This window comes from Dendropsophus ebraccatus, chromosome 2 (genome assembly GCF_027789765.1).
Source record: "Dendropsophus ebraccatus isolate aDenEbr1 chromosome 2, aDenEbr1.pat, whole genome shotgun sequence".
Classification (NCBI taxonomy): domain Eukaryota; kingdom Metazoa; phylum Chordata; class Amphibia; order Anura; family Hylidae; genus Dendropsophus; species Dendropsophus ebraccatus.
The window spans coordinates 82,236,986-82,254,000 of NC_091455.1; the positions used below are offsets into that span (position 1 = coordinate 82,236,986).

The window sequence follows — 17,015 nt, forward strand, 5'->3', positions numbered from 1 at the left end:
ACAACGCTGTTGTGTTAGTACACTAGCCCAAATTTTTAACAGTTATAGAGCTCCCGACATCATAATTAATTCACGATGCTGGGAGCTCCAAGGTCTGGTCCGCAGAACACATCCGTGCATGGACAGAATTCTGCGGACGTGTGATTCCCCCCTGACGGTAGGTGCTCTAGTTAAAAAGCCAGGCACAGCACCCAACAGTCAGGGTAGGCCCTCCCTGGAGCAGGAGGTGCAGCATTTGCCTGGGTGCTGCCACTGGTCTGGGAGGCCTAGGAACAGGTCTGGAAATTTAGCCAGTTTCTGCATGCACATCCAGAGTTGTATGGAATTCTGGATGCTTCAGTAGACTTCCATGGGGTCATCCTTGCTGGAATTCCAGGTGAAAATAAGATTTTCAAAATTTTCCAGGTCTATTTTTTGTAACTTACATACTCCTAGAAAAAAACTGAAGGATGACTGTGCCTTATAGAACCCTATAGGTCCTAACATTTATGTGGATTTCTTATCGGAAAATTTCATGGACATGTGCATGTGGCCTCAGGATATGATGGTTTTTGACAGGATATCTTTGCCAATTTCTCTTTGTATGCTGAATGTACCAAGAATTTTGCCTGTGTGCCAATGCCTTTACCACCATACTTTACATTGAACATAACAATGTTATATTAGGACATGCTTATCCGCCGCTTCTTTAACCTATTGTAATAAAATTAAAAAGATTAAAAGCAGCAGTTTATTCCATATCATTAAATTCAAGGAACACAGCTACTGATGTATTGCCATCTTAAACATGAAATCAGTTTTATTGGCAAAATTTACTAAACTATTATATGTAAATGTTGAGAGTGCTGTAAAATATACATGCTTAGCATTAAATATGGATTGAAACAGATGTGGCTGTAAACTGCTCCATTATCCACTTTATGTCCCAAATTACATTTCATTCTGAGCATTGAAGAAAAACTGCAGACTTTTTTTATCATAGATAAATTGCTAAGAAAGTCATTTTTACTTTAAAAGATCCTGACAAAATTGGAGTTCCCCAATGCGGTTATTTATAAGAAGTCATTTGTGCTCCCTGATTAATATTTTCTTTTTGTCACGGATTTTTGTTGAAGCTATTTTAGTGCAAACAAAGAAGTAATATAGAAATTTAGAATATAGAAAGTTCTCAATAACAAAACCATTTACAATGGGGGATTTTAGCACTGAAGCATGCAGGTATGATGGTCTGGTGTAACACAGGGAGCGTAAAATATGACTACAGTGCTTCTGTGAAGTCTTGCCAAAAAATTACAGAAGAAAAAGCCAATGAACAATAATATGTGGATGACTGATCACAAAGGGGTAGAGGAGTGGGGACAGGCAGGACTGAGAGGGGTTGGGGGGGGGGGGGGCGACGACACTGCTTCTGTTATATAGAGCAGAACACACATGATCCACAACTTTTCAAATTTCTTGTCAGAGGGAATGGATGCTAGTCAATATTGTTCAAATTCAAGTTGCAAAAAGCATGTATGCTTGATAAAACCCAATGGGTCAAAATATCACATTACTATGTGACAGGAAGATGCTATGCTCCCATCTGCTTCATGGCTTTCATCTGTACCATTAGCTTCAACGCCATAGCAGATGAGTTATACAATGCATCCCAATGATGCCCAACAGGCCCTGTTTACTTATAATAGCAATAATGTCATTGGTGTCTATAATTTTGGCATCAAGTATAACACTGCTTGCTGCACTCTTCTTGCTGTTTCCCGAGGCGAGCCTCCGATAGCAATGTAAAAACAGGCCAAGTAGTGATTAATGAGCAGGGACGGACATTTGGGTTTTGTATTGTTGTTACCAAACAACTGAGCTTATAACTATTCAAATACTAAATTAGCTGAATTTCTGGTGACAAACCATTTATTTGTACATTTTTGTCAGGCACAGTGATACTAACACATTTTTTTCCTCCTGCATCTAGGCCTCATCCAGCCCATTCCACGGAACAGTCAGTTTTTCCAGAGTTACTTTATTAACAGCTATACACATGAAGCTGATCGACCCTACAAGTGTTACTACTGTCATCGAGCTTATAAGAAGTCCTGCCACCTCAAACAGCATATCAGGTAATAAGAAATTACATTAAAGCAAATCTGTCACCAGGAAAATGCCTCCTACACCAGAGGCACTGCTACATGCAATGTAAGTGAAGGGTATGGTATATACCTTTAAAATCTGTGTACATAGTTTTATATTGCTTCAGACAGGCTCCACACTGTAAGCAGAGAAAGGTGTTGTGGTCCTAGGGCACAATAGACCATAGGTCATATTTGCATCACACTTAGATGCAAGTATTTTTCCACAATATAAAGCCGAACAAATTATATATAATAATACAGCTGTTCATTATTTTTTATTATTTTTCCATTGCATCATCTTGGTGATAGATTTGTTTTAAATTGCTATTTCGGCTCATAACACTTATAGATAATTGTCTAATCCCTAGGGGTTCGCCGCTTAAAGCCTCTCACTATCTCTCCACATGATATTAAAAAAAAACCCCAAGTCTCCTGGAGTGGCGGTCTTAAGTCCATATTACATGGCACAGTGTGAGAAAGAAGCTTCCTCCCTGTTCCCCGCTCGCTGCCTGTGCTATTACACGTACAAACAGCGAGTGCGGGGGAAGGGGGGTACGGGGAGCTTTGGGAGAGGCTGCCTGGACGATGCTTAGATCGCCTGAGTAGCCCATTGTAGAGAGTGGCAATTTGCTGCTGCTGCTCGCATTACATGGAGCAATGGGCAGCAGTCCGTTAATGTAGTGATTTTGATTCAATATGTTGAAGGACCACGATCAGCCAACATTGTACCTGTGGGCTGATTGTTGCCTTTTAACATAGCCTATTACACACACAGATTTTCTTTCGTAACGGTAATCGTCCAAGTACGGCCGATAATAATTTTGTGTATTAGGGCCTTTACCTGCGCACTGCTGCCCTATTCATTTTATGTCAGAGATAACACTGTGTCTGGCTATCTCTTGCACTGCTCTTATATAATGAAAGAAGCGGTGGTGTGGAAGAGTGACTCCTCAATCCATTCCAACAGGAGATCTTCAGATCGCATAGGGGTCCCTGAAGTCAGACCCCTATGATTAGATGGCTATCTCCTATCTTACGGATGGTGGATACATGTCATAGGCTTGAATGCTCCTTTAACAGTATACATCTATATTATTAATAAAGTATTTAAAGCCCTTTGATGTAGGCACTACCCTATTCATTACAGCAAAAAGTAAGCTGCTAATTTGTTTATAGGCCCCCGGCTTCTTTGTTATGAATACAGCTGTCTGTATAGCACGTGACCCAGGACTCTATTCATTCCTATGCAGCTACTGGAAAGAGCAGAGTACAGCACGGACATTGTCTGCGGGAAAACTAGCCTATCCTCACTGTGCCACATAGCAACTGCTCCAGGGCCCAATTCACAGCCGCTGGTGTCTTGCAGCTCTTTTAGCTTCAACGTCACATACCCGGCTGAGCAATTGCCTGCTCAGCCAATCAGTAACTGGAACAGGACACTGCCTCAGTCACTGGCTGAGCGGGCAGTCGCTCAGCCAGGCCATGATGTTGCAGCTGGAAGAGTCGGGTATGTGACATACCCTGTTTCTAGCTGAAGAGGACAAAACAGAAGCAAATCGGAGGTTGCGGCAAATCCGAGACACAAAGTTCATGGGATTTCTTCTTTGGGTTAAAATTTTACCATTATATGTTTGACCAAATGTTGCAGGAAAATAACAGGATTTTTTTGTGCTTTTTAGATCTCATACCGGTGAAAAGCCTTTTAAGTGTTCTCAGTGTGGAAGAGGCTTTGCATCATCCGGTGTTTTGAAATCTCACATTAGGACTCATACAGGATTAAGATCCCACAAGTGCCATATATGCAATGGAGCTTTTACTACTGGTGGTAGCCTCCGACGCCATATGGGTATTCACAATGACTTACGACCATATATGTGCCCTTATTGTCAGAAAACCTTTAAAACCTCCCTAAACTGTAAAAAGCACATGAAAACTCACAGGTAAATATCTTCCAAGTTATTGTGTATTTTAATTTTAAAATTTATCCGCAAAGGTTTATTACTATGTTTTGTTTTGTTTTTGTACACACTAGGCCCCAGATTTATCAAAGTGTCTAAAACAGAAGTTGGTGTAAGCTGCCTGTAGCAACCAATCATAGCTCAGCTTTGAGCTCTGGTAACATGAAAGAAAAGCTGTGATTGGTTGCAATGGGCATTTTGTGGGCCCAATGTGGGCCAAGATTATTATTTTGTATACTATTTTATGTGTAATCTTGTGGTTTGTGATGCTCCTCTGTTGTACATTCAGGGCTGTGGAGTCTGAATCAGAGCTAATTTTGAATGGAGTCGGGGAAAAATATACCAACTCCAGCTTAATTTTTTTTTTATGATTGAGTTTTCATATGAATTTTCTAACAGTTCCTCATTAATATACAGTGGTACCTCGGTTCTAAAACTTAATTGGTTCATGAGGGTGTCTTCCCATAGGAAATAATGTACATGTCTTTAATTGGTTCCAGCACCCACCAATAATTACCTACAATACTCATTTATTACATTGTATAGTGCCCAGTTTAATCACTACAGTACAGGACAGCACTATACTGCATAGTACATTTTAAGCAAAAAAACATTCAACAAAACCTGTAATTATAGTACTCCTCCCATCCCAGCACTAAAAAATAATAGGGGAATTATAACCAAAATGCGTTAGTTTTTTTTTTTTTTAAATTGGTTTCCATCTCTGACATCTTACTGACTGCAGCCCTTTGCACGCCTGACCAGTGCTACCCCTATTGTGGTTGATATGCCTACCAATTTCTAAAAGTCCAACATTGAGCATTCACTAAGTGGGACCCACCCTTTGTTTCAAAGATTAACAGGAGGCACTGATATATATTTATTTATGTCATCAGCCATGACCGTAAACAAGTAGCGTATGTAGCTTACCGGACTTTCCTGGTTTGGCACCACCATAGATTGCTAATGAGAAGTCAATAGCCCGAGGTGTGAAAAATGCATCCTTTCTGGCATCAAGGTAGAGAATTAAATTTAGGGTTGTTAGATTATTAAAATCTTTATTCCGAGGTTAATTTTCAGCTTTTTTTTTTTGTAGGAAAGTTTCTTTAATCAGTTACTGACTATCTTTTGGCGTAAAGCTCAACAACTGCGGTATATGCAGCTCTAAAGGAAACCAAATGGTTTCTTGCTTACTGTCCAGGGTACAGGGGGCTGCTAAATCTTAGCAGACTCAGATCAGCTCTGCAGTGATTGGGAGGGGTCTGAAATAATAATAATAATAACAACAACCCTTTATTATTATTATTATTATTATTATTATTATTATTATTTATTTATTTTTTAAGATAAGATGGTTTGTAGGGCCCAGTACGTAAAATAAAGAAACTTAAAATATTTTTGTGTAAAAAAAATAAAATAAATGAACAAACGGCACTTCCGGCCTAGAGTTCAGAGACCAGATCCAGTAGAAGATGATGTGTTGTCTCAGAAGAGCTGGGAAGCTGCTGAGACAATACTAAATTAAAAATGAAGGGACTGCACAACTTTATGCCATGAGTAGTAAAAAAACACTATACTAGTAATCTATATATCATGGGGTGATAGTTTTATTCAAATGTAAGTTTCTAATTTAAAAAATGTAAACAGACACTTATTTCCATTTTTTGTTCCCTCTATACCACAAAATAAAAATGTTCCTAAATTAAAAATATTTTTTGTTAGCAAAAACAAACATTGGGCTTGATGTATTACAGAAAAATAGTCCAAAAAATAATATTTAATAGCTTTCACATTTGCTTTTGCTAAATAAAAAGGAAAATGTGTTGGCAAGCATGGATGTAGGCCCAGTCTGGAGGTTAAACTTGGGCAGTAGATCTTTGATTTAAAAAAAAACAAAAACCTCTTGAATTAAAATGTAATTAAGGGAATGGGTGGATTACAGCACCCAGAAAGATTAGCAAAATTAAGACTGTTTAGGTTGGAGAAAATACGGCTTAGGGGTGACCTAAATACTGTGAACAAATATATCAATGGTCAGCCACTGTGCATGTCTTTACACTCAGAACAGTAAAATATTAGGCTGGGTGGATATAATATTGTTGGGTACCTGTATTCATCTTAGTTCAGACAGCTGTGATAAGACTCATACAGGCTGATTTACCTTCCAATGGACCAACACTACAGGAGAATAGTTTAACTTGCAGCATGGATATCTGACTACGAATGGATCTATATACTCTTATCGGCCCAAATCAAAACAGTAAACTATTTTCTCCCAGAGTATAACTAGAACATAAAGGCAATGCCTTACGGATGCACATTCACATTAAGGAATTTCTAAAGGTTTATTCTGTCTTCATAGAAGCGTTGTTTGTGAGGCTCTTTCTACTATTTCTGACTGGCCTAATTGCAGTTGCTGCAATTACTAAACCCAGCCACCACGCGATTGTAGCCGGCGTACATTTACTCTGCGTAGAGTGCATCAAGGTTATTAAGAGGTTTGTGTGTTTTGTCATAGACAGAATTTTTAGTGACGGCTTGGAACAATATATTGCTTTTATTCCCATGCACATCGAAATAATTACTTTCATATGTTGATGAGTACATCCAGCTTGACAGAGCAGGGCTTCAGTAATGTAAACCACTATGCTTATAATAGTATAAACAACCAAATATATCTTTTAAAAATGGGAAATGCTTCTTGGGTATGAAATGTTGACATGGGAAGCTAGAACAAGTGCTATTCTCATATAATCGGAACCATTTAGATTACTCACAACTCGGCCTCTTACTTTCAGGCATAAGTGTTTCCATTAAGATGTCATGTCACTTTGGCAGTGTGAATTCAAGCAATTTTTCTACCTCATTTTCTTCTTTATTCAAATTCTGGATCAGAGAAGATTTTAGAATGATTGCAGATTAGAAAATTGAAGGATGCGTCTAATGTAGTTCTTCACTAATGTGAGCATTTCATTTGAATAAAGTACAGAATATCCATTTCTGTGAGTATAATTGGCAGCTTGTAATGCCGTCGGGCAAGACTTACCACTAGCGACGCCGTCCTGTTCCCGTACCTGCTCGCCTCCATGTTGGTCCTGGGGCTGCTGGAGTTTACTGAGGCCCATGTGTCTTTGTTTCCTCCTGATCCTTGTTACAATGGGACCTCTTGCCACTAGGGTGTGCGCGCAGCCACATACTCTGAATTTATAGGGCCAACCTGTCTCAACCTGCTGCTGCCTTTTACATATCATCTTATAACTGCACCTATTTAAAGTATTTCTAACTGTACCCCCTTACCTGAGTGTTGTTAAATTCTTCCATTACAAGTGAAGATGAGTTTCAGCTGTTCTTCTGACTTTTTGTGAATCCTGACCTGTGCCTCATCTTTGCATTATACTTATTGCCTGACTCCTGTTTGGACTGTGTGACTCTCCTGTTGCTGACTGAAGACTCTCCTGTTGCCTGCCTCTGAAGCCACCTGTCCTGATACTTTGCCTGTCTGACTACAATACCAGTTTTCTGACAACGTATTCTCAGCTTGTTCCCCAGTGCCTTGCACTGAATCTGGTTCTTGGGAACCAGCTGCTGCTCACACCGGGACCACATCTGTGACCTGGTGTCCTCTAGCTGCAGAAGTCCAGCTTCCCCATCCTGGAGCGGGATAAGGGTTAAAGACCAAGAGGGCACTTAGATTCCTTCTTCTTGGTGTGTCTCAAAGCCAAACCGTTTGAGTAGCACATTGGGTCCACAATCTGTCTGTTATACAGCAACTTCCAGTTGTTTCACATATGGATTCACATTTCATCGTGGTTAAAGGGAATATGTCACCTAAATTTTCTTTTACTGATTAGTCAGATACAAAGCTTGTTCTTTTATTCTAATCTGTTTCTATTTTCTATTTTTTTTTTATTTAACTTTTTGTATATTGTTATGGGGGCTGCCATATTGCCTGCGCTGTTTTTAACAGCATTTAGTGACATGCTTTACAGTCAGACTTATTGACATAGAGACAATAGACAGACTCTGTCCCCTTTAGATGAATGTGAAACATTACTGAGTGTGCTCTGTAATCTTTAAAGAGGTAATTCCACAGGGAGCTGCTATTGTCTTCTCAATCTACCGGTGTCACATGTCTCTGTAATGCTATACAGATTACTTTAACCCCTTGCCTCCGCAGCCTGTTTTGGCCTTAACCCCTTCACGTCAGCAATCTGTATATATACGTTCCTATTGCACATGCCCCGTGCAGTAGGAATGTACATATACGTTCCTGACTTGAGGGGGCTTTGTGATGAGAGCGGGGTCGCTGCAGGGACAGCGATCCCGCTCTCATCTGTGTACAGCCCCGGGGGTAATGAGAGTCAGTTGCGATCCCACAGCTGACCCCCATTAACCCCTTAGTGACCGCCAAAGCGGCGGTCAGTAATGGGCCGGTGCCGCCGCTATATTTCATCTTATTTCATGAAATAAGTAAAATCAGACCCCAGACCAGCGCCCCTAGTGCCCCGGTATCTAACCCCCCCTCCCGCGGCGGCCATCGGATCCAAGAAGGCCACAGCCATCACTGTGAACAGAGTATATCTGTTCACAGTGATCAGAAGTAAAAAATGAATGAAACACCGATGCTCTCCGCCACCGGAGGTAGCAGAGAGCATGGGGCAGTCATCGGGACCCCCCCTGTGGGGTACCTGTACAAGCGATGAGCGGTATATACTATATACTGCTGATCGCTTGTGCCATGTGCTCCAGGCACTTTTTATCCCCTTTCACCATGAATGATTGGTGACAGGGGATAAAAAGTGACTGTCCGTAACCACCCCACATTACCTGTAATCTAATTTTTTCATTTTATTTTAGTTACTGCACTATTCTAATAACTATTACTAGCTGCGGTTTTGATCCAGCAAATTGGCGCTCCTTCCCTTCTGAGCCCTGCTGTGCCCATACAGTGGTTTATGCCCACATATGGGGTACCGTTGTACTCAGGAGAACCTGCGTTACAGATTTTGGGGTACATTTTTTCTCCTGTTCCTTGTGAAATTTAGAAATTTCAAACTAAACCAACATATTAATGGAAAAAGTCAAGTTTTTCATTTTTACTGTCTAATTTTGAATACTTTCCTCTAATACCTGTGGGGCCAAAATGCTCATCCTACCCCAAGATGAATTCTTTGAGTGGTGTACTTTCCGAAATGGGGTGACCTTTGGGGGGGATTCTATTCTGTAGACATTACAGGGGCTCTGCAAACGCACCTGGTGCTCAGAAACTTCTTCAGAAAAATCTACACTGAAAATGCTAATTGGCGCTCCTTCCCTTCTGAGCCCCACTGTGTGCCCATACAGTGGTTTATGCCCACATATGGGGTACTATTCTACTCAGGAGAACCTGCGTTACAGATTTTGGGGTGAATTTTCTCTCCTGTTCCTCGTGAAATTGAGAAATGTCAAACTAAAGGAACATATTATTGGAAAAATTCCAGTTTTTTATTTTTACTGTCTACTTTTGAATACTTTCCTCTAATACCTGTGGGGTAAAAATGCTCACCACACACCAAGATGAATTCTTTGAGGGGTACACTTTCCAAAATGGGGTGACTTATGGCGAGATTTTACTCCGCTGGCACTACAAGGGCACTGCAAACGCACCTGGCGCTCAGAAACTTCTTCAGCAAAATCTGCATTGAAAAAGCTAAATGGCGCTCCTTCCCTTCTGAGCCCGGCTGTGTGCCCATACAGTGGTTTATACCGACATATGAGGTACCTTTTTACTTAGGAGAACCTGCGTTTCAATTTTTGGGGTACTTTTTTTCTCTTGTTCCTCGTGAAATTGAGAAATTTCAAACTAAAGGAACATATTATTGGAAAAATTCGAGTTTTTCATTTTTACTGTCTACTTTTGAATACTTTCCTCTAATACCTGTGGGGTTAAAATGCTCATCCTACCCCAAGATGAATTCTTTGAGGGGTGTACTTTCCAAAATGGGGTGACTTACGGGGGTTTTTCTCTCTGCTGACACTACAGGGGCTCTGCAAATGCACCTGGCGCTCGGAAACTTCTTCAGCAAAATCTGCAATGGAAAAGCTAATTGGCGCTCCCTTTCTTCTGAGCCCTGCTGTGTGCCCATACAGTGGTTTACGCCCACATATGGGGTACCGTAGTACTCATGAGAACCTGCATTACAAATTTTGGGGTGCTTTTTCTCTGAAGTTTCTTTTGAAAATGAGAAACTTTAATCTAAACGTATATATTATTGGAAAATTTTAATTTTTCATTTTTTACGGCATAATGGTGAATACTTTCTTCCAGCCCCTGTAGGGTTAAAATGCTCATTATACCCCTAGATAAATTCTTTAAGGTGTCTAGTTTCCAAAATGGGGTCACTTATGGGGGTTTCCAGTATACAAGCCTCCTAAATCAACTTAAGAAAAGAACTGGTCCCTAAAAAAAAATCAGTTTTGGAAACTTTTACGAAAATGTGGTAATTTGCTGATAAATTTCTAAGCCCCGTAACGCCCTAAAAAAGTAAAATATGTTTATGAAATGAAGCCAGAATATAGAGGACATTTCGGTAATGTGACTTAGTAACTAATTTATGTGATACGACTTTCTTTTTTTAGAAGCAGAGAATTTCAAAGTTCATAAAATGCAAATTTTTTCAATTTTTCATGATATTTTGATGTTTTTTTTTACAAAAAGCACACAAAGTAGTGACCAAATTTTGCCACTAATATAAAGTGCCATATGTGACGAAAAAACATTCTCAGAATCGCTAGCATACGTTAAAGCATCACTGAGCTATAAGAGCATAAAGTGAGACAGGTCAGATTTTGAAAAATGAGCCTGGTCTTTTAGGTGCAAATAGGCTTGGTCTTGAAGGGGTTAATGACCAGGGCCTATTTTTTAAATCTGACCTGTCTCTTTATGTAGTGATAACTCTTCGATGCTTTTAACTATCAGGTTTATTCTGAGATTGTTTTTTTGTGAAATATTCCTCTTTATGGTATACTTTGGTTGATACACTCGGTATTTTTTTGTAAAAAAAAATACATTTGCGCAAAAATTTTAAAAATGTACATTTCTTTACATTCAAAATTCTCTTTTTCTTAGATAGTCATGCCACATGAACTAATTATTCCTGCAACATCTACAACATGTCTGCTTTATGGTGATTTTGACTTTTTAGGATGTTAGCGGGCTTCAAAATTTTGCAGCGATTTTTGAAATTTTCAGGAAAATTTCAAAGTCTCATTTTTTGGGGGACCAGTTCACTTTTGAAGTGGATTTGGGAGGCCTGTATATTAGTTACCCCCATAAATCCCTCCACTGTAAAAACTACACCCCCCAAAGTATTTAAAGTAACATTTCATAAGTTTATTAACCCTTTAGGTTTTTTTTTTTGTTTTTTTTTTTGCCATTATACCATGTCACAGAGGCCTTGCGGTGCCAAGTTGACATTTCCATCTGTACCATTCTGGGGGACATGTGACACCCTGATAATTTTTTATGAATTTTTTTATAAGGTGGTACGAATAAAAAACACAATTTAGCAGCAGTTTTTCACCATTTTTTTTGTACGCTGTTTACTATAAGTTATATATGACATGTTATCGTTATTCGTCAGGTCGGTACAATTACAGCGATATCCATTTTACATAGCTTTTGTTATAGTTTAAGCATTTATACTATAAAAATTGTTCATGTCTTGCATATTGTAAGAGCAGCAGTATTTTAATTTTTTTGCCAATGGAGTTATGTGAGGGCTTTTTTTTTTTTTTTTTGCGGCATAAGCTCCCGTTTTTAGTGGTACACCTTTTGGGTACATGTGATGTTTTGATAGCTTTTATCTATATTAAACAAAAAATTGTCATTTTGGTTAGTTTTTCTTTTTTTTTTTTATGGCGTTAATCTGGCGGGATAATTAATGTAATCGGTTAATAGACGGAGTCATTACGGAAGCCGCAATACCAAATATGTGTATCTTATTCATAGGGGATCATTTATAAGGGGGATGGGCAATGTGTATATTTATTTAATTTATTTATGTATTTATTTATGTATGTATTTATTTGTGTGTTTTTTTACTTTTACTTTTGCAGGTACTTATATAATGCAGTACAGCACCTGATCTGTGCTGTACTGCATTGTATAGTGAATGGACTGTCAGTGTTACACACTGACAGCTCATTCTAATGATCAGGTCCCTGCACTGTGCAGTTAACCCCTCCGGGCGGCGGGCTGGAGGCACGGAGAGGATGGGGGGAGCAGAGGGAGCTGCAAGGGGGGCCTGGGGAGGACATCAGTAGTGGCGGCAGGAGGAGGCAATGTGCCTCAGCCTCCTCCTGCCACCCGAGATCGGCGAGGGAGACAGCAGATATCCCCATACACGCTTGCGGTCACAACAACCGCAGCGTTTATGGGGTTAACTGCCCGGAGGGAGCGCGGCTCCCCTCCGGGCAGTGGAAGCAGTAGGAGGCTGTGTGACACAGCCTCCTCCTGCTTCCCGATCTCAGATAGGGACAGCGGGGGGAGGCAGGGAAAGCATGACGTCCATGGACGTCATGATGCGTTCTGGCACTGCTTTTCATGATGTCCCTGGACGTCATATTGGAGAAAGGGGTTAAAGCAGTCTCCGCTTATCACTACAGAGGCAGCAGGAAGTTTGTTTAGTTTTAGCCCCAGTGGTGAAAATGAAAACTGTAAGCTTTCAGGATTATGTTATAATCTACAGACAAAAATGAAAAATTTGAAAAAAGTCACAAAAGATTCTTTAAAAATCTGTTTAACAAAACATTATTTAAACAATTTAATTTTGCAATGACACATTTTCTTAAAAGGTTTAGGTAACTGCCTAATACAAGGGCTTGTCTTGCAGCCCTTTAAAGGGGTTACTAGTAAGTTTACTCACTGTATATACTGACAGCAGACTCCCTTTCTTCAGGCTGGGCTGCCCTGCTTTGTGGTGAGTCTGTCCAAAAATGGCCAACATGGAGGAGCATGTGACCATGCCCCGCCCCCAGTGTTCTCCATTGACAAATACAGGCTCAGTAGTGAACATTGGGGGCGGGGCTAGGTCAGATGCTCGTCCATGTCGGCCATTTTATGGACAGACTCCCCACAGAGCTGGGCAGCATAGCCTGGAAGAGAGGAGTCTGATGTTAGCTCTATGAGGTACACAGGGAGCTGCTGTCAGTAAGTGCTGTGAGTACACTTACTAATACTGTACACTGAGCAATTTTACTATAAAGTGGCCAACCCCTTTAGGGAAGAGGGCTATTGAAGTAATAGATGGGAAAGTGTTGACTAGGAACTGTAAAGATCATAGAAAACCAACACATCTTCGCTCCACTGTCTTCCACTAAGCTTAAAACATGTTTCCAAGGCTTGGATTGTCCCTGGAGATGTGTAAGCTCAGTGGGAGACACAATGATGTCTCCCCCATGTTGAACCAGGCAGTGAGCCAGGATGCAGCAGTGCCAAGTTAAATTCTCTGATGATGGGGCAACCCCTTTATTGTAAAATACAGTACATAAATTAGTAAAAATTACAAAAAAATGTTTTATTGTACGTGAAAAGAATTAAACAAATCCCCATTCCTGCACTACGGAATAGAAAAGGTGCCAGTTTTTGGGCAATGGCTTAACCTAAAGATCATATGAAAAGAATTGACTTAGCATTTATTTTGGCATCAGGACAGAAATAAAGGATCTACATTATTTATCAGCATCTGTGTGTTGTATCCACTGATTTGTGCCAATAATGTTTCTCAGAGCTAAAATGAGGCATGCATTCTTTCTTTCTTTTTAAAGGTATGAAGTTGCACATCAACTCCAGCAGCATCAACCAGCACCGCCAGAAGAAACCCCAGTAGACCAAATCCATGTATCTAATCAAATACAAGTCGAAATAGATGGGGCTGGTCTTCATCAAACAAGTAATATAGCTGCTCAACAAGAAACCATTCTACAGCTAAGCCCACAGCCAGACATGGGCACAGTTTCTCCTGCACTCGAGCAGACTCTTACTGACCAACCCCTAGAAACTGATGAAGGTAACCCAGCAGGAGAAGCATACACATGTAGAGGATAAGGTGTAACATTCACACAAGGAAATACACATAAAATCCAGGGCCATGTTATCAGAAAACTTTAATATTCACTTTATTCTTCTTACATTGCATAAAATTCGCAATGAAGTCCTAAGCACAAAATCCACACCACTGGGTGCAGATGTTATGCAAAGAACCGGATTACATACTATTTTTTTTCCATAATATTTTTGCACAGCTTATACACTACACCTGAACATACTCTTAAAGTTTAACCTCTAGTTACATGGGTAATTCAAACTTACAGGTGGCCTATCCTTATAGGCTATGGCTTTTACAATGGCCACCACAACGGCCTGCTAATTGACAGGCCCTTATCGCTTTGCTAAACCTCTGTGTGTTGTGTAGTGGCTGTGCCTGGTGCTCCATCTCCATCCATTTGCTTCAATGGGACTAATGTCCAGAGAGCTGCAGTACGCTAATCTATTTTTAATGTGCATCTTAGGAGATAAAATTTGCTGTTATATTTCTGCATTAGTAGATACCTGAGTTGCCAATTAAATAGCAGTGGTAGGAGATCTTTTCTCCTGCTTATTTGCAGACAGCCATATCACTTATGTTCTAATTTTGGTTGGGAAAACATTCAGTAAAAAGTGGTTAGTAAAACAATCATCAACTAGTACTGTAAGTAGCTGTGGGTGATCCCCCCAGATGGCAGCTTGTAGTTTTCACAAGATATGTAAACCATCAGTATTTTTTCTTAGTATTTTGCAACCAAAACCAGGAGTGGTATGAAAACACAGGCTATGTACACACTGTTGAAATTGAGTGCATTGCCGCCATTTATTTTTAAATGACAGCCGTTATTTCAAAGCAATGGCCGTTGTTTTAAAATAAGAGCATTTATTTGCCATTAAATGACACTTAATTTCAACAGTATGTGAACATAGCCTTTCTGTATTTTCAGTCCACTCCTGTTTTGGTTGCAAAATACTGACCAAAAGAACTGTGTGTGAACATAGCCTAAAGGGTTGAGAAAAAAAAATCATATATATATATTTTTTTTTTTTACCAGAGTACTCCTTTATTGTTGTCCACAACAACTTTTTATGTGTTTTTCAGATAGATTTGTTACTTCTCAGCATGCTCTTCAAGAGAACATTGGCCAGTATGAACCCCCGGTTTTGCCACCACAGCCTTTTGACCAGCAAGGGCTTTCTCAAGGTATTTACTTTAGCAGTACAGAAACCATAAGACACTCTTCTATTAGGTATTTTTATGTAGAAGGGAATCTGTCAGCTGCAATTTATGTTTCAAACTGCTGACACCGTTATATAGCTGTTAGGTCAAGATGATACATGGTACCTTTCATGTATCTTCCCGTGTTTCCAGAACATAGAAAAATGATTTTATTCCATGGTATAAAAGAGCAAAATAGGTTTCCCCCCCACCTCCCATATCTGACCCTGCTTGGGACTCAGCTTCCTGGTGTCAATCAAGCTGGGGAGGAAGCATTCCTGCTTGTAGCTGTTCAGGAGCTTGGAAAAGCCTCTTTGACTCTTTGTACAAGAGAATAAAAGGATTTTTATTTATTCTGGAAACACAGCTGGATATATGAAAGGTACCATGTGTCTTCTTGACCTAGCAACTTTCTTATGGTGTCAGCAGTCTGGAACGTGAATTACAGCAAGATTCCCTTTAATTTCATTTTCCTAGGTTTTACTGTGACTGATGGATTTAGTCAACCAACAGCATTCTCAACTGTGCAACAACTGCAAGATTCTAGTACTCTTGAGTCACAGGCTCTCTCAACAAGTTACCAACAGCCAACACTTATGGAGGTGCCCACTACAGATGCTATTAATGTGGTGAGTCTACCAGCCACCGGATTTCCTGTACTAACTTAGGCTGGGTTCACACTACGTATATTTGAGGCTGTATGTTTGAGGCTGTATAGCAACCAAAACAAGGAGTGGATTGAAAACACAGAAAGGCTATGTTCACATAATGTTGTAATTGAGTGGATGGCCGTCATTTAATGGCAAATATTTGCTGTTATTTTAAAACAACGGCTGTTATATTGAAATAATGGAAGTTATTTACCGTTATATGGCGGCCATCCACTCAATTTCAACATTGTGTGAACAGAGCCTTTCTGTGTTTTCAATCCACTCCTGGTTTTGGTTGCTATGAGGACCTGACATGAGGACCAAATACAGCCTGAAATATACATAGTGTGAACCCAGCCTTATATTGTATCCAGATGTGGCTGAAATATACATTTATTTTTGTATTTTACAATATTTGACAAGTTGACGCTAATGTGTACCTCCAGCCAAAAATGAAAATGTGTACCTTGTAGCTTTATGTAGTCTTTTTCTTGAAAAGATCTGTTAGAAAAAAATGCAATACTCACCTCACCATATTCCATTCTAACGGTACCTGGATTCTCCCTGTACACTTCCTGGTCTCCTAAACACTAGCTGCAGCAGTTAGTAATGGGCTTTTTTTTTAAAGACAGTCTGCCTCCTTTATTTTAATTCTGTCAAGGCAGACAACTATGATAAAACCTAAAATTGATTGCCTAACCTTGCTCTAGACTATCAGTATTAAATCATAGGAATAGGTTATCATAGGTCCCAATCTCTGCACCCTCACTGATCAAATATTGATGCCCTTGTATTGATATTGCTCCCTGTTGTGTTGATGTATTTGTCTGGGTAATATTCTGAGTTGCCAGTATGCCTTTTGTGCGCTACATAATATTTGCAAAAGGTCTTAATTCTTTGGTCCCAAGACTTATTCTGAATGTAAATTCACTTGCATAGTTATCATGCTGTACTCTTTCTTGTATGGGCATTTAGTTTACAGGTTTTACATTTTTC

At 39.8% G+C, this 17,015-nt stretch overlaps 1 protein-coding gene across 7 annotated transcripts in view; it reads left to right on the forward strand.

Moving 5' to 3' along the window:
* ZNF236 (zinc finger protein 236) overlaps positions 1-17,015 on the forward strand; it is a 170,631-nt gene that overhangs the window by 83,793 nt on the left and 69,823 nt on the right. For all 7 annotated transcript variants that reach the window (XM_069957871.1, XM_069957866.1, XM_069957867.1 and 4 more), the window contains 5 exons: positions 1,970-2,114; positions 3,806-4,066; positions 13,892-14,133; positions 15,253-15,354; positions 15,847-15,998. In XM_069957871.1, the coding sequence (XP_069813972.1) occupies positions 1,970-2,114; positions 3,806-4,066; positions 13,892-14,133; positions 15,253-15,354; positions 15,847-15,998 (902 nt within the window). The remainder of the gene's footprint in view (positions 1-1,969; positions 2,115-3,805; positions 4,067-13,891; positions 14,134-15,252; positions 15,355-15,846; positions 15,999-17,015) is intronic.